We start from the raw sequence: 21,342 nt of genomic DNA, 5'->3' as shown, positions 1-21,342 counted from the left end.
TCTTTGGTTCCTGAGATGAACCGCACTTGGGGCAGGACGTGGTCGGATTTGACTTGCTAACGTTCTGTGTCAGGGTTCTTCTGCGGTGCTGGTGACGGGTGTGGGCCTGCGGTTTCCTTTGCTGTTGTGAATCCAGCGTCTTCTCGTTGGCGTTGGCTCCCGCGAGAAACTCCGTGCCGTTCTCAACTCTGCCCTAGGTACAAAATACCTCTTTTTATCCGGCTGGCTTTAAGGTTTTTCTCTTTGTAACTGGTGTTGAACATGGGATTATGGCTCGCCTTAGTATGGCTTCCTCGTGTTTATTGTACTTGGTGTTCATTTAGTGCCTTTCATCTTTGGGCTTACGGGTTTCATCATATTTATAAGAAGTACCAGCTTTTCATTCCGCACATGTTTTTCCCTGTTCCCGTCTTTCCCTCCTGTTTCTGGGACACCAATTGCACACACATTTTTGTTTCCTTAGATCCTTTCGATCTCTGTGTATTTCATTTTGAATCCTTTTTTCTGTGTGTTCAAGTTCACTAATCTCTTTTTCTGAAACATCTCGTCTGCCTTTAATCCCGTCTTGTGTGTTTTCCATTGGAGACAGTGGTTTTCACGTCCAGAATTTCAGTTCTCAGCTCTGCCTTCTTTCTAACCTTCCCGCGGGCACTTTCTTTGGCCTCAGGTGGTTTCCTCACACGCACCAGCCGATCGGTAGCCTGGTACTGGCTCCGGGGGACCCCTGCAGAACTCTGGGGTCCCCTGTGTGCACCTCCCGCCCTGGTTCTCCGTCCTAGTCTCCCAGGTGCACATCCTCCACTAGCTGGCTCAGTCTGGGCCCTGTCCCCTGAGCTGCGGCCTGGGGGTGCTCTCCAGGCGGTCCCTGGGGGACCCGTGGCCTCGCCTCGCCTGTTTACTGTTGTTCTATGTATTTTGTCGGTTGTTTGATGGGTTCAGAGGGAAGGTGAACCTGGGCCCCATTGCTCTGTCTGGACTGGAAGCAGAAGTCCCTGTAGTGTGTCCCCTGTCCCCTGTGTCCCCCGCTGTGGGCTCTGTTCTGTGGCTCCAGGACTACTTCTCAGAGGTTCTTCTAGTTTCCCGGTTGAGCTGCTCTCATTTGGGCTTTGATCCTGAAATCACGTTTTTCACCCAAAAGCAATCTTTCCCGGACTCAGGTCATTGCCTTTCTGTTTATGAAGGATCTTGTGCGTACCACTGAGATCGGGTATTTCGGTGTGGCCCGCGTCCCTGGAATGCGTTTCGTGGGGTGGGGGTGGGGGGGCACTTGGTGTGACTTTGCAGTCACATCCTTCTTGCCGTGTTGAATCTTCCCATGCGTTACGCTCGCCTCCTTCACCTTTTCATTCATCCTTGGATCCTAACGTGTACAAAGAGCTGAAATGGTTTGGGTCTGTGTGTATTTCTTTGAAAGTTAATTTTTCTAGACTGGGGCTGGGTTGTGGGGGGCGGGGCTGGGAGGCTGCCGCCAGCCGGGGTTGGCGGGGGGTGGCGTGTGTGCTGGAAGGGTCCCCCCCATCCCCCACCCCGTTCCCCAGCCCCCTCCCCCGGCAGCCTGCCTCCTTCCTCCTCTTCACGGGGCGGGCTGGCTGCCAGAGCCCAGGTGACACGAGAGCTCTGGCCGGGGCCCTCCGTCCAGGCCCTGGGACGCCTCGTCTGCTTCCCGACTCCCTGGTCTTTCTCCTGCTTGTGCATTTGGACGCTCCCCTTAGGGGAACCTGTTATTTGCTTCCCAGACAGTCCCTTCCTCTGTCTTTGTTGAACCACAGGCCGCACGTGCCCCGTTCCTGCAGAAATCCCTCCGTGTTTCGGATCTGTTCGAGGCCCTTCTTGCCACGTTTCCGCATGGATACGGATTTCTGTGGCTATTTTTGTGTTTTCTTGATAGTCTTGTTAGCAGTGTGCAGGGGAGGTAAGGCATGACCTGAAACTGCCTTCTGGAACACAGTGTGTCAGCCCCGGCTCCTTCTACGCGCCGGGCGGCCTTTCCGCAGCCAAGGATGGAGAGGACGCTTCATCGTTTACCGTTACAATGAAAGCCTCAGGCCTGCATTTCTGGCATTTTTGTAGCATGATACCCCGAGAGGAATGTGTTTCTTTAAAGCACAGCCCAGCATGTTCTAAACAGGACGAAGCACTTGTACTGTTTCTGCAGATTAAATAGCAGAAGAGGTGCGGGGGGGCCGGGGGGGCCAGGGGTGGCCACGGCGGGGGAGGGACGGGGGGGGGGCGGGGTGCGGGTTTGGAATGAACACTGGAGCCGCGGGTGGCGCTCGGGTGGTTGGCGTCAGGCCTGGAATGTGTCCGCTGGAGAAAGTTCCAAGCCGGGGGCTGTTGGGAGGCCGCGGGAGCCCGGTTGTCCACGGCAGAGGCAGTGTGGCCGTCCCCCACCGAGGGTCTCTGCCTACCCCCGCGTCCATCCTGCCCTTGTCCGCGTGCAGGACATCACCTCCGTGATGCTCTGCGCACGATGGCCCGGCCGCCGGCCCCTTGCCCAGCCAGAGGCTCCCCACCGCCTTCCCCGGGGGGCAGGGCGGGCTCGCGCACAAGCCAGACCGCCGGGCAGAAGGGCTCCTCGTGAGCGTCTGTGGGGCCTCGGCCCCTGTCACCAGCTCTAGTTGTGGGTCCCTTTGTGTTTCTTTTGCTATTCGAGGGCCATGGGCTAAGTCCTAACCCAGAGGAGGGATGGTTCCCTGCGAGCCTGTCCTGCTCCCTGGAAACGCTTCCCTCTCTGGGCTGTTCTGCTCGGTGACATGATCACCACTGCCAGTGGTCACTTCTCCCAGCTTCCTTCCCCGCAGACTGACTAGGACGCTCAGTCCCCCAGGCCGGGCGTCTCTCTCTCGCTCTCTCAGAGATGGGCGGCATTAAGTATTAACGCTAGTCTTATAAGCATTTGCTTCTAAAATCTAAATTATTGATAGTCTTACATTTAAAATACAAATCATCCGAATTTCCCCAGACAGTTCTGCCTTTACAGGGTGGGGCGGCCCTCGCGAAGCACACTCAGAGTATTGCCAACCGACGTCAGGGGACCGCTGGGCCTCAGAAGCGTCAGAGGCCGGCCTGCCTCTGGGGGAGTGACCGCTCTCCTAGTCAGTTGGACAGCGGGCAAAGCCAGGACCGCCCCCGGCCAGCCCCGCCAGCCTGGTCACTGACTGTGCCTGCCCCGGGGGTGCTGAGGCCCTGTCACTGCACCCACAGTGGGTGCAGACCCCTCAGGAGTGTCCCGGGGATGGCATGACCTAAAGGCTCCTACCAAAATGCAGGCAAAACCGGAAAAGCAATAAACACGCAAATTACAAAAGAGGGGAAAACCACCACCCTGGGATCCACCCCTGCAGCGGCTGTCCCCTGTCCCCCGCCCACCCTGCTCTCCGCTGGTTGGGGGGGGGGGGGGGTGGGCTGCAAGTCCCCGAGCAGATGCTGTCCCAGGAGCAAGGACCCTTCCTCAGATCCCCACGAGGAGGCCAGTCTTGGCTGAGTTTTCTGGTGTCTCTGGGCTTCAGTTTGCCTTGGGGACCACACGGCCGGGTCTCGCAAGCGGGGGGTCGTGGGGTGTCAGTGCCTGGGGCGCCACAGTGAGGGGCTGCACTGCGCGTGGAGAATTTACGAACAACGGCGGAGCCTCCCCTAAGTCGGTCTGCGTCTTATTATCTCCATGTGTCCGTAGTTCCCGGACGTCTGGGCGGCACAGACAGGGTTTCTCCCCGGGAGGCCGGCCCCTCAGTCAGTACCCTTCTCCTCCTGCCTGTTGGCATCACCATGACCCCACTTCTGGGGTCGTGATGGGGTCTCATGGGGTCACGCGCACAAACTGTTGCGTCATGCCCCGCCCTTAGGAAAAGCCTCAGTAGCCCTCTGTCCCTTGTCCTTCCTTCTGTCAAAGGCCGAAGAGGGTTGCATTCATCTGGGCTGTTTGCTTGCAAGTGACAGAAGCGGGTGTTCGGGGGGGGGGGGGGCTGTGGATTGGTGGCACCAAGGATCTGAACACCGTGATGGCACTCTCACCAGGCAGCACCTTCACGGCTTTCTTAGAGTCCCTCTCGTCGCCGTCGGTCCGGTCCTCCGTGAGGCTGAGCTCAGGTTCCTAAAGAAAAGGGTAGAGAGAGGACAGGTGGGAATGCTCACATTTGGCCCGTGGGGGACCCTGACTGGCCTGGCTGGATCCTTTCCGAGTTTGGGAACCGGTCACTATGGACAGAGGAGGAACGAGGTGCTGTGATCGGTCCAGCGTGTGCCAGGGGCCCAGCCCTCAACCAATCATCATGGCCGGGGAGGCGGGCTCAGACAAGAAGGTGGCAAATGCTGTGACAGTCACAATAAAGAAATAGCAGGAGAGCACTGTGCTGGGGGAGGCCCGGGTGCTTGGGGCGACGGGTGTCCTGCCCACCCAGAGCCCCTTCATCTGGTGCGAGAAGAAAACCGTTCTGGCCACCACTTGAGCATTGGTGTAGCTGTGCCCTCGGTCGTGCCCAGACACCTGCCAGCCAGGACGAAATACGAGGGAAACGCACCCGAGCTCCCTCGCAGGAGGCTCCGTCGATGGGGCTCGCGCTCTGGAGCAGATCCCACGTGCCGGGGGGTGTTTGTTCCTGTGTGCACAGCTGCTAACGTGGCCGGGGTCAGCCTCTGAGAACAAGAACACGCTGTCACTGGAACAGCAACCAAAGTCCTGTCCAGCCTCTGGTCCCCATCCCGGGGGCCACACGTCTTTGGAACGGCATCAAATAGTGTCCATCACGGGGCCACCGCTTTGCCTTTGTTCCTAATAATTTTCCCATGTTTTCCTCCTTTGCTATCTTGCGGTTTCTTCTTTCTAAACCAAGATAAGATGTTTCCAGTTTTCTTAAGGATTCTTTTGATGAAATAATTCTCATTTATATTTGTATTTCTGCTGTAGCCTGGGGAGCTGTTTTATGAGCACAGAGCTTTCTTTTGTGATCTTATCCAACACAAACTTTTGATTCTTCTTCTTCTTTTTTTTTTTTTTTTTTACAAAGTTACCGCTGATCTAAATAATACTTAAAAATCAGCTTAGTGAAAACAGTTACAGAAGGACCCTTTGCCCATAGAGGACAGTGCTCTGTGTTGGCATCTGTGATCATTCTTCTAAAAGTAGGAGCTGGCAAATGGTTTTTTGTTGAGGGCCAGGTAGTCGGTAGGTTTGGCTTTGTGAGTCTTACAGTGTCTTTCACACGCACTCAGCTCTGCCATTGTAGCACAAGAGGAGCCGTGACGGCTGTGGCCGTGATCCAATAAATATTTAAATAACAGTGAGCCCCTTTGGGGTCAGATGTCACCGATGTCAACACGTAGATTGCTGAGTCCTGTTCTAAACCCTAGATGCTTTAGACTTAGAAAAATTATCATCGAAAAGCCTGAGATGTGCCATAATTCTGTCCGTTTCATAGAGTGGAAACACTCTCCGTGCAGGACCGTCCGTGGTTCACTCGGAGCCTGGAGTAGACTGGGTGTTGGTACGGACAGCCAGTTGTCACTGGAGGCGGGATTTCCATTCTTGGGAACCTACCCTGACATGGTGTGGATGTATTTTTCTTCCCAGTTGCTCGCCACGGCATTATTTGCCGTGTGGAAGCCCTGGGAATGGCTTCATGTCCGAAAGTAAATTGTCTACTCAAAGTGATGCTATAGAGCCTTTCAAATAATGCTTATGATTACATTTTATGAGTTTCTGTTGTGACACAAGGTGGAAAAATAAAGACCATGAAGCCTCAATTAATTAAAAGAAAGAGCAGACATGCACACGAAAAGTTTGACGGGAAATAGGCCCAGATGTCGATAGTGTCTTTCTCTGGACAGGAAGATTGGGGTTTTTACTGTGTGTGTGTATATATGCGTGTATTTGATTTTTCCAAGAGATCGCTTTAGATTTACAATAAAAGCATTTTAAGAGGAAAACAAGTAGTTCTTCATCCCTTTAGCCTGAGATGGTGTTCTGGGCTGTCTAGAAACTTCCAGAATGCCCTCTTCCCTCAGAGAAAGCCAAGAGGCAGGGGCCGGGCCGACCAGGGGAGGCTCCCCGACCGTGGGGCTCCAGGCCAGGATGCTGCCATCTTGGGGCTCACGCAAGTGCCTCCTGGACCCGCCAGGCTCTTACGCTCTGGTTCCTGAAGGGGGTTGACTGACCTTGCACGTGTACATCTTAGGTTGTTCACGTGACCTTCAGAGTAGGCATGTCTGGTCTCGTGTTCCCACGGAGAGGACGCCAAGCAGGCCGCTCGTCCCCCACAACCCCCACGGGCGGGGGCCGAGCCTCCGGGCCCTGCTGCCCCTTCCTTCCGGAATGGGCCATGCCATTGGGTCCCAGATGGTTCCCCTCTGTGCGCCAAATCCAGAGAAGTATATGCTTCCGCAGCTGCTGGTTGTGTGGAGGTGGCCGGGGCCTCTTTGGCCCATGGGCCCTGCCTGCTCTGAGAATGGACCCACGCCCCGGGGGGAGTCATCGCTTCCGTACGGTGCTGAGGATGTAGGGGTGCGCGTTCCAGAGGGCACCGTGGAGGACAGAGGGCGGGAGGGGAGCAGGGGCACGGGGCGTGGGCGAGGGGCGCGGGGACGAGAGGTGGCCTCGTGTCTCTAGTTCAGCCGCGGCCACGGCGGGGCGGGCCGGGGTTCGTGGTGGGCCCGCCCCGCAGTGGCTTTGCAGAGTGGGCCCTCCGACCCCCGGGGAGCAGGTTGGACCCTGGAAGGCGCCGGCCTCGGCCTGGATTCCGCTCCGAGGGGCCGCTTGCCTCCATACGTCCCCGCTGCTTTCAAATTTGTCAAAACTCCGGTTTTCCGGACAGCTTTTCGGGAACACCCACTCTACGAAGTTGAGCACGTTTTCCTCCTGAGGGGCCCGGGAAGGGGGCTCATCGTGCCCACGGAAACCGGAGAAGCACACGGAGAAATAAACGTGGGAGTGGTTGCCTCTCGGGGTCACGACAGCAGATCATGGAAATGTGGTTTTTCATTTCCTCGTATTCCGCGGCTCATGTGTTGCGCAGCTGTGATTTATTTTCAGAGCCCACTTTGGAATTTGACAGACTCTCACGCTGGCCCGCTTCACAGCTGAAACCGTGTGCCATTTGGTCGATGATAAAGCAAGTGACAATTTACAACGAAAACAGCCGCAAAAAAGAAGCCGTCTGTGAGTGAGACAGACAGGTGTCAAACCGGGGCAGGGGCTCCCGGCAGCCTGGGGGGCGGGCCTCTCGCTGGGGCCGAATCCTGGTGGACACGTCCTGCCCGCAGGTGTAGGGCCGGCAGTGCCCGGAGTGCTGGTGTCCATAGGGGGCCGTTCACCCTGCAGAGCCGGTCCCCTGGGAAGCAGAGGCTGAGCGTCCCTGCCGCTGAGGGTGCTGGGAGGGCCGGCCGGCGAGGCACCTGCTCCAGCCCCGAGTGCCAGCTGGCTCTGGTCCAGGGAGACGGGGCCCCCAGGTGCTGGGGGGAGGGGGGGACGGGAAGTGACCACCCCGTGTTGTACATGCTCTCTACTCCCTCCTCGCTGTTGGGAGCGGTGAGCCCAGCCCTTTGGGTTTCAAGTGATAGAAATCCATTCAACTGTTTATCGCAAAGGGGCAGGTCTCTGGTCACGCGTTTACCTTTTCTCTGCTTTCTTTTTGTTTGTAGCATTTATCGCCACCTGACAGCGGTCTCTTCCCTCCCTTGTTTTCTGTTCTTCGGGTTTTGCTGTCTGTTCACCCTCGAGATTATGTAATGGCTTCTGCCTGTGTAATTCTTTGTGCTTTTATCGGTACCTAGCATACTGGAGGCATTTAGTAAATATTTATTAAATGATGGCAAGGTGACGCCTGGGTAAGTTGTGACAAGAAATGGGAGATCATCAGGCAAAGGGAAGGAGGAGCTGCTGGGGAGGCCAGGGCCTCAGGACCCTGAGTGGCGCATGGGGACGGACGGGGACAGCGAGTTGCTCTGAGCCGGGCGGGGTGGGGGGGGAGGGGCACGCAGGGGTGCAGCAGGTGCAGCCAGAGAGGCGAGCAGAGGCCAGATCTGGGGACGCCTTCACAGAGGGCTGCAGGTCTTGGAGTTTTTTGGGGATCCGTAGCGGGGAGCATGAAAGGAGCAGGACGCGATCATTTGTTTTGAGTTTGCTGGGAACCTCGTGCTTCGTGCGTTCCTTGTGTGTGTCCTGAGTGCGGGTCTTAAGCCTCCGTTGGCGGAAAAGGAAAAGCAAACCAAGCAAGCGTAGAGCAGCAAAGCTGAGCGCCAGGGTCACCCTAGTGATCGGGCCCGGCCGTTTCGCGTTGGAAGTGGAGACTTCTAAGGGATGCAGACGACAGGTGGAAGGGGGTGAGGCCGGGCGGGTCAGCTGCCCACGCAGATGAGCAGGGAGCTGAGGGCGTCGGGACGCAGACGCGGGAAGGTGTGGGGAGGGGGCAGGAGGGACAGAGTGTTGGTGGCTCCTCAGATGCGCCGTGAGTGCTCCGTGTTCTGTATTCAGTAAGCGTTTCTAGAGCACTTTCTGAGCCACACACGGTGTTGGTCCCTCTGTAGCGTCCGCGGGTTTCCTCGTCACGACAGCGTCAGAGGGCGACAGTCCTGCGACCCTCATTTTACAGGTGAAGACGCTGGAGCGCAGACCCATCGGGTCACACGCCCAGGGTCGCGAGGGAAGAGAAGGAGGCGGGATCGAAGCAGGTCTGTGCACCTGGCACTGGACGTCTGGCTTGAGCGGCTGGGTAGGGGTGGACTGGTGACCGCGACGGGGCCTGCGGGAGGCAGGGAAGGTCTGGGCGCCCTGCACAGGAACGCGGGTTTGGTTTTGGACCCGCGGAGCGCGAAGTGTCTGAGAGGCCCCGACGGCAGGTGGACGCGTACGAGCCTCCCAGAGAGGTCCTGCTGGGGAGGCCGCCTTGGTGTCATCGGCACGCAAGGTGTGGTGCAGCCAAAAGAGCCCCTGAAGGTCCTGCGGAGAGCGAGGGAGAAGGGTCCCGGCCCAAAGGGGGAGGACTGGGGGGGAGGAGCCCCCCAGGGCCGAGAACCAGCAAAGGAGAGGCAGGAGACAGAGGCTCCCTGGGGGACAAACGTCCAAGAGGGACATGCTGGTTGAGGACAGGGACCATTTCTGTTTGCCCCCTCCCCCGCCACCATGACAGAGATGTGAGGGTGTCTGAGTGCCGGACGGAGGAAGAGGAGGAAGAGGAGGAGGAGCGTCCGGGAGGCAGGTGCCTGGTCGCGAAACAGGGCCCACTGAGGGCGGGGACGCGGCGTTTCTTCCGCGGAGGGAACAAGGCGGGTGATGGATGCGTGTCTCTTCGTGAATGCTCTGCTGTGGGATCAGGGAAACGGGTAGGAAGCCGTTCGTACTAGCTGGTTCTTTCGTGCCCACTTTGGGCAAAAGCCCTTTCCGGACGGATACAAACGGTTTCAGTTCAACCGGCAAGTATGGTGATCCAGGCGCTGTCAGCCGCGTTGGGACGTTTCGCACTTGGTCCCGGCCCGCGAGGCACAGAGCTCAAGCGCAGGGCGGGTAAGTCCTCGCCGTCCAACGTGACGGGTGTCACAGATGGGTTTCCTCCACGGGACGTGAAGGTAGGGTGACCGTGCTCGCAGCCACGTGGGTCCCAGAGCCTCACAAGGTGCCGGGCGCGGCAAAGCCATCGGATACACACCGAGCGGGCGAGCGGGCGAATGAAGACGTGGACGGGGGGCCTTGCCCGGGGGCCGGGGACAGACTCCCCGGGGTCGTGACACCCGAGCTGGCCCTGGACAACGAGCAGCCATTCACCAGGATGACAGTTCACGTGGAACGGGGCGTGAGCTGGCAGAAAGGGCTGCGCGTGCACACGTGTGAGGCGTGAGGCCCCGGGAGATGCGGGGGCACCGTGTCTGGAGCCACTCTCACACCCTGTCCAGGGGCCACCGACCACGTGTGCTCGCCACACACCCAGAACAGGCTCGTTGGAGCGGAGATGTGCCCCGTGTGTGAAAGACACATCCCTTGCAAAGACCCAGAGAGAAAGAATGAGGGGCACCTGGGGGGCTCAGTCGGTTAAGCGTCTGACTCGATCTGGGCTCCGGTCACGATCCGAGCGTCGTGGGATCGAGCCCTGTGTCGGGATTCTCTCTCTCCCTCTCTCTGCCCCTCCCTCAGTCACGCACGTGCACGTGTGCACTCTCTCTGAAAAAAAAAAAGAAAAAAATGAGACATTGCCCATTAGTGTTCTACACGGTGAAATGGTAATACTCCAGATCTATTACTGAAAGCGACTTCGCCTATTTGTTAACTTTTCAAGAAATGTGCCTTCTAGAACGCGTCGAACTAGACAGGTGGTTCCCACAACATCTCTCTCGGGCAGGGTGGTGGGCAGGGCCGCGTGCCGAGACGCTCTGTTGGGGGCTCCCGTGAGCGATGCGCTTTGGAGCCCAGGTGGGCAGTCAGATGCGTGCTGTCTACACAGCTGGCGGCCGTGGGACAGGGGCACTGACAGAAAGGATGCTGGAGGTTGGGAGCCAGCGAGTGTCAGTTGACGGAAGGCAGGCAGGGGGAGGAGGTGGAGAGACTGATGGGGGTGCAGGAGGGGAGGGCGGGAAGGACTCCCACATAGCGTCTGGAATTCTGACCTGGATTTCCGCGCTGACGGTGGTGCATTGGCTGACGTCGGGGAGGAGTGGGTGGTGCTGGGTGGTCTCGGGCTGGGGCGGAGGGGCTGCAGGGGCTGGTGCTGGAGGTGTGGGGTGCAGAGGCGGTGTCCCGGCCGTGGACGAAGCCGGTAGGGGTGCGCGGTGGGAGGAGAGAGGATGGCCCAGCTGGGGTCTCCTCGGAGAGGAGAGGAGACCACGGGCAGCGGCTGCTGGGGTTGGCAGCTGGGGACTGTGGCGAACGTGTCTCCGTGAAATGATGGGGGAGAAACCGAGTCGGAATGACTCCAGGTGGTGTCATAGGACAGAGCAGGGACAGCAGGGGCAGACTGTCCTCGGAAGAAGACGAGGCACTTAGAATCGTACGGGTTTTGTGGCCCCCGTGTTCCCAGCCAGAGAATGTTGGGGATCCAAGAAACGATCCGTGCAGCCCCGTTTGCCCTCATTTGCAGAGCGTTTGGAGAAAGCTCTCCCCGCCCTACGCCCTCGTCCGAGGCAGAGGCTCACACGTGTCCCTCTCTCGCTTAGGCCGGATCCTGGACCTGAAGACGGGGACGGTGAAGAAAGAGGGACAGCAGTCCTCCATGAGGATGTGCATGGGCTCGCGGAGGTCCTTCATTTGCAGGATGAGGTGTGTGCAGGGCGGAGGGCGGCGGGTGGCGGGCAGATGAGGTCTGCGCGGGGCGGCGGGTGGCGGGCAGATGAGGTCTGCGCGGGGCGGCGGGCGGCGGGCGGCGGGCAGATGAGGTCTGCGCGGGGCGGCGGGCGGCGGGCAGATGAGGTCTGCGCGGGGCGGAGGGCGGCGGGCGGCGGGCAGATGAGGTCTGCGCGGGGCGGCGGGCGGCGGGCGGATGAGGTCTGCGCGGGGCGGCGGGCGGCGGGCGGTGGGCGGCCGCTCCTTCTGCTCCACCGGTAGGAGCCTTGACGGGCTCTGCTGAGGTGAAACCCCGTGGTCCCGGCTGCAGCACATGAGCCTGCAGACCCCGTGGTCCGCCTCGGACGCCGCGTCCCCCTTCCTCCCACCCACCTTGTCGGACTTCCTGCCCGTCCCTGCCCACTCCTGGGTTGGCTTCCCCTGTCGGCTGGGTCCCAGCTTTCTCCCGGTCCTTCAGGACCCTTCTGAACTCCAACCCCTCCGGGCACCATATTGGTCAACGCGTTTTATGTAAGATGGGTCGATTTTGTACTCGCTTTTGTGTTTCCTGTGCCAAAGCACACGTTTTCATTAGCATTTAATTATTAGATTGTCGCATGATGCTTCAGGTGGAAATGTCTGGGCTCCGTGAGTCAGCAACGGTTGCCCTGAGGACAGGGGCTTGGCGTTACTTCTCTGAGCCGCCCGCGATCTATACCGAGCGTGTACGTGGTTAACGCGTGGTGTGGAGGAAATGCAGGAGTGACTGAACTGGGGGGTAATTAGAGAATTTTCTGTCCCCGAGGAAAAAAGAACAAGGCTTCAGAGTCCCTGTACCCTCAGCCCCGAGGCCCTGTAGGGGTGGGGCGGGGGTGCCTGGTGAGTCGAATCTGCCGGGACGTGGAATTGCAGAGGCTGTAAGACGAGGCAGTGCCCCTCATTCATTCATTCATTCATTCATTCATTCATTCATTCAGACATCTATCGAGGGCCTGCCTGCGCCAGGCCGGGGTTCAGCTCTGAATAAAGCAAACCACATCCCTGAGCTTGTAGAATGTCACTTTAGTAAGGGAGATCTAGGATGGGCCAAAGTACCAAGTAGACACAGGGAATGTCAGATAGTGGTAAGTGCTCTTGAGGAAAATAAAACAAATTTAAGAAGGAGGAGGAGTGGTTAGTTCACGTGTTACATAGGTTGGGTGGGGGTGGGGGGTCTCAATGATAAGGTGGCATTTTGGAGATGTCCCAGGAGACCTGGGACTATCTGGAGAAAGAAAATACCAAGTGGAGGGAACCGCAAGTCTAAAGGCCCTGGGGCAGGGATGTTCTTGTGTTTAAGTATCAATAAGGTTACTATCCAAGGAACAGGGTGAGTGGCCGTGGTGGGCAGAATGGTCATCAGTAAGGTTGGGCTGGGGGCGCCTGGGTGGCTCAGTCGGTTGAGCATCCGACTTTGACTCAGGTCATGATCTCATGGTTCGTGGGCTCGAGCCCCGTGTCGGGCTCTGTGCTGACAGCTCGGAGCCTGGAGCCTGCTTTGGATTCTGTGTTTCCCTCTCTCTCTGCCCCTCCCCAGCTTGCATTCTGTCTGTCTGTCTGTCTCTCTCTCTCAGAAATAAACATTAAAAAAAATTAAAGTAAAGTAAGGTGGGGATGTTGGGTAACTTAACAGCTTTTACTCTGAATGAGGAGGGAGACCGCTGGAGTTTTCTCGTAAGAATGACACATTCTGAATCACGTTAAATAATTCACTCTGCCTGTGTGTGGGGGACAAACCCGCAGGGGGGACGAACAAGGGTGCAAGTGAGGAGGCGGCTGGACGCAGGATTCTGGAATGCAAGGGAGAGGTTGGGCCGAAGGTACGGACTTGGGGACCGCCGTCACCGAGATGCTCCCTGAAGCCTGGAGACTGAATGAGGTCACCGGGGGGTGGGCAAGGCTGGAGGAGAGGTCAGGCCTCAGCCCCCGGGCCACTCCTGTGGCATGGAGGCGAGGAGGGGCCAACAAGCCCGAGACTGCGATGCAGGCCGGTTGGCAGGGAAGGGGGGTGAAGGACGTTCCTGCAAGGAAGGCGTGCTCCCCGCAGAGGCTCCTGAGGGTCCTGAACACGAGGGCCGGGGCATCCCCGCCGCAGAAGGAGAAACCTCGGGAGCCCCAGCTGCAGGCAGGTGGCAGGGCGGCCTCCGCCCTCTCTTCCCTGGCACGGGAGCCTGTCCCTGCTGCCCGGCTCGGGGTCTCCCAGGCTGTCCTCGAGTCCCTGGGACCCCACACCGACCTTGATTGAGCCCGGCCGTCTCCTGCCTTCTCTGAGCTTCTGCCGAGCTGTGCGACAGCCCCAGGCTGGCTCAGGGGAGCTCAGCACAGATGTCGCTCTCCTCCCATTTGCTGCCAGACCTGTGACTCGTCAGGGCCGTCCATGCGGAGAGGAGACCCGTCCTCCGAGGCAGCGCCTCTCCATTCTTGCGGAAGACGGGACAGAACTCCCTTCGACACCTGCCTCAGGTCACACGACGGCATTCGGGCGACGGAAAACACGATCGCTGCATCTGAGTTCGTATTAGCCTGTGTGGATGAGTGCTCTCAGTCCGCTGACAGGCATGGGGACGGCAGGGTGTCCGTGTGCTAGAGGCCACTGGGGACAGAACGCCGTCCCGAGGACAGAACCGCGGACAGCGCCCCGTCAGCAGAGCACGCCCACCCCGGCGCGGGGGCAGCACCTGCAGGATTCTGGGTCCAGCACCACACGGCCCCCTGCGGAACGCCTTCCCCGGGGACGTCACCACACCCGGTCCTGCGTCTCCATGCCATCGTCACTCTGCCTGCAGGCCACGTCAGGCAGCCCACCCTGCCCCGGTGCCCTCTGGGGGACGTGACTGCCCCATGAGGCGAGCAGTTCTGCCGTCTGCCGAGCGCCTGACCTCATCCTCCCAATAAAGCGGGTTCGTTCTGGGAGGGTGCCAGCCGGCCAGGCAGCGCGGTCCCGGGTCGTCCCTGCTGGGGGACACACACCTGCGGGTGGCCGTCCCCGGTCTCAGAGCACAGCTGGCCTCTCCTCTGTGCCCTACGGAGCGTGAAGATGTCCAGAGCGTTGCCTGCCCTGGAGTCGGGACACGGAAGCACACAGAAGGATGGGTACACACAGCACCGGCTGGACCCTGGTGGCAGGGCGACCCTCGATGTTCAGAGCCTGGGGGGGATTGAAAGGAGCGGCAGAAAAGGTCGCCTCCCGGCCCCCGCCTCCCGGAGAAGGGCCTCCGTCGCCCCCGCTCTGCCCTTTGCCGTCAGTGGGCTGAGGCGGTTACGTCGCTCCCAGTGACGGGACACTGCAGGGGCAGGGAGGGTCCCCACGGCCGCAGCCGCAGCCTGGGAACATGCGTCCTTCTGTCAGCGGGCAACGCGCGTCTTGCGTTGATGGCTCTGCTGAGGCCTGAAGAGACCCCACCACCCTGCTTGCGTGACCCCGAACGTGACCGGGAGCCCCTGGAGTCTTTCTTAGGGGTCCGGCCTGAGGGGGGTGGGGAGTGGGGGGCTCTGCATCGCCAGGTGGGTCATGCTCCCCCAGCCGCGGTGACAGCCGGGGACCGGAGGTGCGCGAGCCCGCGTCAAAGCGCCAGCATCGATCAGAGCGGCTCTCTGACTGCAGGGCCATCCCGTACAACTGCTTCGGGCTTTACTCATCCTCAGCATTTACTGATTCCTAGGTGTGGGAACGCTCCTTTGGACCACCTGCCGCTGAACAGAATAACCACCATGAGGAAAAGGTTCAGGTCAGTGAGCCTTGGCGACGCGTGACGGGGGCCGCGCGGGGGGGAGGGCGTGATGAGCGCCCTGAGCGGGGGAGCAGCGAGGCCGGGCGGGGGTGCCGGGGGTGGGGGGGGCGTGGGACGCGTACGGGGCGGAGGGGAGGGAGGGGGCTGGGTGCACCTGCCGGGGGAGGAGGGACATCAGGGTGCCGAGAGGGCGAAATTCAAGCCCCCGAGGCACGCGTGACCCCGGCGTCCCTGCCTCCCGCCTCGTGCGGAAAGCCGTCTCACGGATGCTCTTTCTTCAGGAACGGCCTTGGCCCCGTGAAAGACGGGGAGGCCCAGTACGCCGTGGTGCACTGCACGGGTTACATCAAGGCGTGGCCCCCCGCAGGTAAGCCGTGCGTTCTTCCGGGGGGGCTGGGTGCCCTCACCCGACTGTGCCTTCCCGTCGGGAGCGTGTGCCGCAAAGAGGCAGAGAGATGCACACGTTGTTCTTTGTGCTTAGAACGTGATGATCTCTGTCACTGGGGCAAGTCCCGCTTCTGGGAGCAAAGGTTTCTGGAAAGAGCGATCCTGCGCGGGTGCTTAGAGCCTCCGCCGCTTCCTGCGGTCTGTCACCCGGAGCCCTGTGTGAGGTCGCGGTGGCCTCTGAAATGACAGCTGTCACTCTCACCGGGACGGTGCCACGGACAGTGGCAGGCATCGGCGAGGAGCTGGAGCCCTGGCAGCCCTCAGGTCGCGCGGGTGGCACGGTAAACCAGTGCGGCTGCTTCTGGAAACCGGAGGGCCGGTCCTGGCCGCCGTGTGCCCGGGCTGCCCCACTCCCAGGGGCACGCGGGAGAACCGAAAGCGTTTGTCCGCCAAGAAACTTCCAACAGGGGAAGCGGGCAAGTGATTCGTGCTACAATATCCGTGCACCTTGAAAGCGTCACGCTAAGCGGAAGAAGCCAGACACCCAAGGTGACCCATGATAGGATTTCATTTATGTGCAATATCCAAAGAAGGTAGATGCCTCCAGGAAGAAAGTAGATGTGTGGTTTCCAGGTGCTGGGCGGCGGGACGAAGGGGGGCGTGGCTGTCCCGGATACAGCGTTTCTTTTCTAGATGACACAAATCCTGAAATCAGATGGGGTGACGGTTGCACAAGTCTACAGATCTGAAAACCACTGCCTTGTGCCCTTGAAGATGGCGGGTTTTATGGCGTGTGAGTTATTAATCAATGTGTTATTAAGCAAAGGAATATACGTGGTGTTGACCATCCACGTCCCCTTGATGGCTCCGGATGTGGTCTGGCTCTGGGAACGTTCCCGGTCTGCTGGAGAACGTTGCGACTCTGCTAGTATCGGATGGAGTATTTAAGTGTCCGCGAGGTCAGGTTGATCGATAAAGCTGTGAAGGATGACTGTGTCCTTATTGATTATTCACCTGCTCGATAGATTGATCGCTGAGGGAGGCGCGTTGAAGTCTCCAACTGTAACAGAGAGAGGGCTTGCCTGTTCCTTCCGCAGTTTTGCCCACGTCTGCCTCTCATGTCTTGACGCTCTGTTGTATGGTCCATACACGCTACGGGTTTTTATGTCTTCTTGGAGAAGTGACCCCTTTGTCATTGTGTGATGCCCTTCCTTAATCCTGATAAGTTTCCCTGCTCCGAATTCTGCTCTGTCTGAAAATAATACAGCGACTCCAGCTTTCTTTGGATTGGCGTAAGCATGGTGTGTTTTTCTCCATTTTTTACTTTTAACCTGTGTCATAATTAAAATTTTTTTTTTTAACATTTATTCAGTTTTGAGAGACAGAAAGAGAGCGCAAGCAGGGAAGGGGCAGAGAGAGACGGAGACACAGAATCCGAAGCAGGCTCCAGGCTCTGAGCTGTCAGCACAGAGCCCAGCACGGGGCTCGAACCCACAGACCGCGAGATCGTGACCTGAGCCAAAGTCGGAGGCTTAACTGACTGAGCCACCCAGGTGCTCCTAACCTGTGTCATTATATTTAAAGTGAGCTTCTTATAGATGTGTTGCTGGGTCCAGTGTTTTTACCCACTCCGACCACACAACTTTTAATTGGTGTATTTAAACCATTCACGTTTAATGGGATTATTCATATAGTTTACTCAATACCTACCGTATTTTCTATTCTGTGTATTTGTTCTTTCTTCTCCCCTCTCTGTGCATTCCCTGGTTTCCACTGAACATTCTGTAGGATCTCATAGTCTCTCCTAGCATATCAGTAATATTTCCTTAAAAATATCTTTGTTGTCTGCCCTGAGTTTGAAATATATATTTACAACTAATGTAAATCCACTTCCAAATAATACTGTACTGCTTTTGTGGGTAGTGCGAGGATCCCTGGACTCAGCTTCCCTTCCTCCCTCCTTCTCCCACAACACCGCTCTCATGGGCTACACTTACCCATGAGCACATTGTTACTGTTGTTGCCGGGAACACACAGAAATATATTAGCTCAATTAAGAAGAAAAGCGCGCCTGGGTGGCTCAGTCGGTTAAGCATCCGACTCTCGATCCTGGCTCAGGTCATGATCTCACCCTTCATGGGTTCGAGCCTCCAGGCGGGCTCTGCACTGATGGCACGGAACCCGCTTGGAATTCTCTCTCTCTCCCTCTCTGTCTGTCCCTCACCCCGTTCTCTCTGAAAAGAAATAAGTAAACTTAAAAATCAGGTTGAAACAAAAATAACAAAAATAAAAAAGTGTATTTCCCCTTAATTTATTCCTTTATGTGTATCCGAGTTTCTAACCCATATTGTCTCCTCCTTCCTGAAGAACCTCTTTTAACATTTACCGCAGGACAGCTCTGCCGGGGGGTGAAGTCTCTATTTTTGTTTTTCCCAGGGTCATTATTTCTCCCTCACTCTCAAAGGATAATTCTGCTGGGTTTAAGGTTTTAGGTTGGCCTGATTTTCCCCCAGCACTTCAGATCTCCACGCCTTCCTTGTTCCTGTGGTTTCTGACGAGAAGTTCACGGAACTGGTACCTTTGTTTTCCTGTAGCCCGTGTGGGACTTTTTTTTTTTTTTTTCTGGCTTCTTTCAAGGTTTTTTCTCTTTGTCTTTGCTTCTCTGCAGTTCTAATATTACATGCCTCAGAAGCTCGTTTTATTTTGGTTTTTGGTTATTTATACCACTTGGTAATTTCCGAGCTTCCTGTGTCTGTGGTTTGGTGTCCTTACTTTTGAAAAATTCGTGGGGGCGTCTGGGTGGCGCAGCTGGCTAAACACCTGACTCTCAACTTCCGCTCAGATCGTGATCCACAGTTCATGAGTTCAAGCCCCATGACAGCATGGAGCCCACTTGGGATTCTCTCTCTCTCTCTCTCTCTCTCTCTCTCTCTCTCTCTTCCTCTCTTTCTCTCCCTCTCTGCCCCTCCCCCGCTCATGCTGTCTCTCAGAATGAATAAACTTTTTTAAAAAAAGGAGAAATTTTTGAACACCGTGTCTTCACATATTTCTTTTGTTCCGTCTCCTTTCTCTTCCTCCTGGGATTGCGACTGCCCGCGTATTATGTCGCGTTCGAAATTGTGTGGCGACTCGGGCGTCTTCTGTTCTGGATCTTTTCACTCTTTTCTCCTCTTTGCATTCTAGTTTTGGGAGTGTCAGTCGACAGATCTTCATGCTCACTGATTCTTCCCTTGTCGACGTCCAGTCTGCTGATGAGTCTGTCGAAGGCACTGCTTGTTTCTCCAACAGTGTTTTTTGTTTGAATTTTTTAAAAAGTTTATTTATTTATTTATTTTGTGAGAGAGCCGGGGAGGGACAGAGAGGGAGACAGAGCCAATCCCAGGCAGGTTCCACGCTGTCAGCGCAGAGCCCGATGTGGGGCTCGAACTCACGAACGGTGAGACCATGACCTGAGCTGAAACCAAGAGTCTCCAACGGTGTTTTTTATTTCTAGCATCTCCTTTCGGGTTCCTCCTGGAGTTTCTACCCCTCCACTCGTGTTACCTGTCCGGTTTTGCTACTGTCTGCTTCTTCCATTAGAGCTCTTAGCATGTTAATTATAGTTATTTTAAATTCCCTGTCCAGCAATTTCAGTCTGTGTCATAGTGGAGTCTGGTTAAGATGCTGACTTTGTCTCCTCAGGCTGTGCTTTTTCTTGCCATTTAGCACGCCTTGTAAATCTTTGTTGGAATCCAGATGTGACGTGTCAGGTGATACCAACGGAGGTAAACAGGTCATAGAAGTTTAATTGAATTATTCCCGGAGTCGGATGTGTTTAATGTTTGCCATATATATACGTACATATCAGTTCGACATACAGACGTGCATGTGTTATATGCTTTTAAATTGTGTATTTTTTATTTATAGATTTTTCTTTCCTGTATAAATCATAACGCACATAATTGTCAGGGTGCTGCTTGCCTGAAGGGCCCCAGTTAGATTCAAGACTTTGAGCGAGCTGCCTTCACAGGTGTCCCGAGCTCAGACCTCAGCTCTGTAGATCTAGAAACAGTCCTGATGGGGCCCGAGAACGGGCCAGCCCCGGCGAAGGTGGGAGTCCTTGCAGGCTGATGTCTTAACCAGGTGTGACCCATAATGCCACGGGGCTTCCCCGTCTCTGATGGGGATGCTCACGCCCGTCGTCCGGGGGTCCCGTGAGGTTCTGAGGCTGCTGTGAGGCCAGATTTGCATCGGAAGGTTGTTTGACGAGAGGCAAACCAGAGGAGAGGCGTGGACAGCCTGGAGAGAGACTTTGCGCAGCAGCGTGGCTCAGGGAGCACACGCAACGGCCTGACCTGTGCCCGCTGCTGAGCACCAGACACGGGCCCGTCCCTCGGGGAGCACGGAGCCGTGTGGCTGGGGGGCCAGCACGCGCACAGATGATGCAGGAGGGTGTGGGGAGACGGCCAGCCCCGGGGACGGTGGGGAGGGCCTGATGCCCCCCGGGGACAGGAGAGCTTCCCGGAGGAGGCTCCTCACAGTGTGGGTCGGTACCACCAAGTCTGGCCCTTGGGACCCCTGTTCCAGGAGACCATCTCGTTCCTGAGTTCCTCTCCTGAACTCGTCACTCTTACGATACCGGGCAAATTCCCCGTCCTGTTTCTGGCCTCAGAGTGCCCTCCTTCTGACCACCGTATTTGGGCTCCACGCCTACAACATCACGAGAACTGCCATGGTCATGGTGAGTCTAACGCAGAGTCCTTGTGGGTGAGCAGGAGAGAGGAGTCTGAGGCCCGGGGTGCAGGCAGGTGACTGTACCCAGAGCCCACAGAGGTGACTCAGGGCAGGCCCTTCTGGAGCCGCGTGTGGGTCCGTGCCTGCGAGTGTTTGTGTGCCCGGGGTCACGGGGCCAGTAGGACTTGGCATGAAGCCTTCAGTGACCGCCCTTGGAACCGCACCATGTGCGAAGGGGTTGAAGGAGCCGGGGGTGTTTATCTTGGAGAAAGCGAGACATGATTTCTGTCTCTAAGTATTTGAGGGGGTGTCATATGAAGGAGGAATTAATCTTACTAAGGATAGTTCCAGAAGGCACAATTTGGACCAAAAGAGGAAAATTACCAAAAGGCAGATTTTTAACTCAATAGGGAGAAATGAGCAAAGGACCGAGCAGGACAATAAAAATAGCTCTAAATACGAATACGTTCCACGCTCAACAAATGGGGAAAATTTAGTTTCTGGTCAGAGCTGCAAATTAAAATAATTTCATACTGTCTCCTCTTACCTATCAAGTAGCAAAAAAGTCAAAAAGACAAAAAAAATGTCGGGCTGTGCCGACAGCTCGGAGCTCGGAGCCTGCTTCCGATTCCGTGTCTCCCTCTCTCTCTGCCCCTGCCCCGCTCACTCTCTCTCTCTCTCTCTTTCTCCCAAAAATAAAAACATTAAAAAAAAAAAAAAAAAAAGACAGAATACACCGCATTGGTAAGGTTCAGGAAAATGGACACTTGGATGTACCACTGATGGGAATATTATAAATCAGCGCCAACCTTCCGAGGAGGAAGTTGGCCGTATCACCAAATGCTTTAGAAAGCGCATTCCTCAACATACAGGGCTCGTGCTTCTAGGGATTGACTCCAGGGAGTCAATCAGAGAGACGTGTGTGGCATGTTTAAGCATCGTCTGTAACCGTGGAAGCTTCGAATTGGCCCAGATCTCAGTGGTAGAGAAGGGCTTAAAAAACAGCACGGAACATCCATCTGGTGGAGTACCGGACGGCCGCCGAGCAGGCCTGCTTTCGAAGGACGCTGAAGGACGCAGTGGCGAGCTGCGAAGTGTCAGGCCAGCAGCTTCTACAGAATAAACGCCGTGACCCACGTGTACCTTTCAGGTGTGAATGAGTCGTGTCGTCTGTGCGTTGACGAGGCGTGCATGCGGCGTGAGCCATCGTTACTCCCGGGGAGCGGAGCGCTG

The 21,342-nt window shown here is 56.9% G+C and overlaps 1 protein-coding gene across 2 annotated transcripts in view; it reads left to right on the top strand.

Annotated features, from left to right (window-relative positions):
- Positions 1 to 21,342, top strand: part of ARNT2 (aryl hydrocarbon receptor nuclear translocator 2) — a 143,676-nt gene that overhangs the window by 66,921 nt on the left and 55,413 nt on the right. For both annotated transcript variants that reach the window (XM_086711748.1, XM_086711749.1), the window contains 3 exons: positions 11,134 to 11,236; positions 14,941 to 15,006; positions 15,291 to 15,376. In XM_086711748.1, the coding sequence (XP_086567874.1) occupies positions 11,134 to 11,236; positions 14,941 to 15,006; positions 15,291 to 15,376 (255 nt within the window). The remainder of the gene's footprint in view (positions 1 to 11,133; positions 11,237 to 14,940; positions 15,007 to 15,290; positions 15,377 to 21,342) is intronic.

The sequence above is a fragment of the Puma concolor genome, chromosome B3, assembly GCF_028749965.1.
Source record: "Puma concolor isolate L17-30 chromosome B3, mPumCon1.1.hap2, whole genome shotgun sequence".
Classification (NCBI taxonomy): domain Eukaryota; kingdom Metazoa; phylum Chordata; class Mammalia; order Carnivora; family Felidae; genus Puma; species Puma concolor.
Note: the sequence above shows the minus strand (reverse complement) of the source record. Positions and strands in the feature narration are given on the sequence as shown.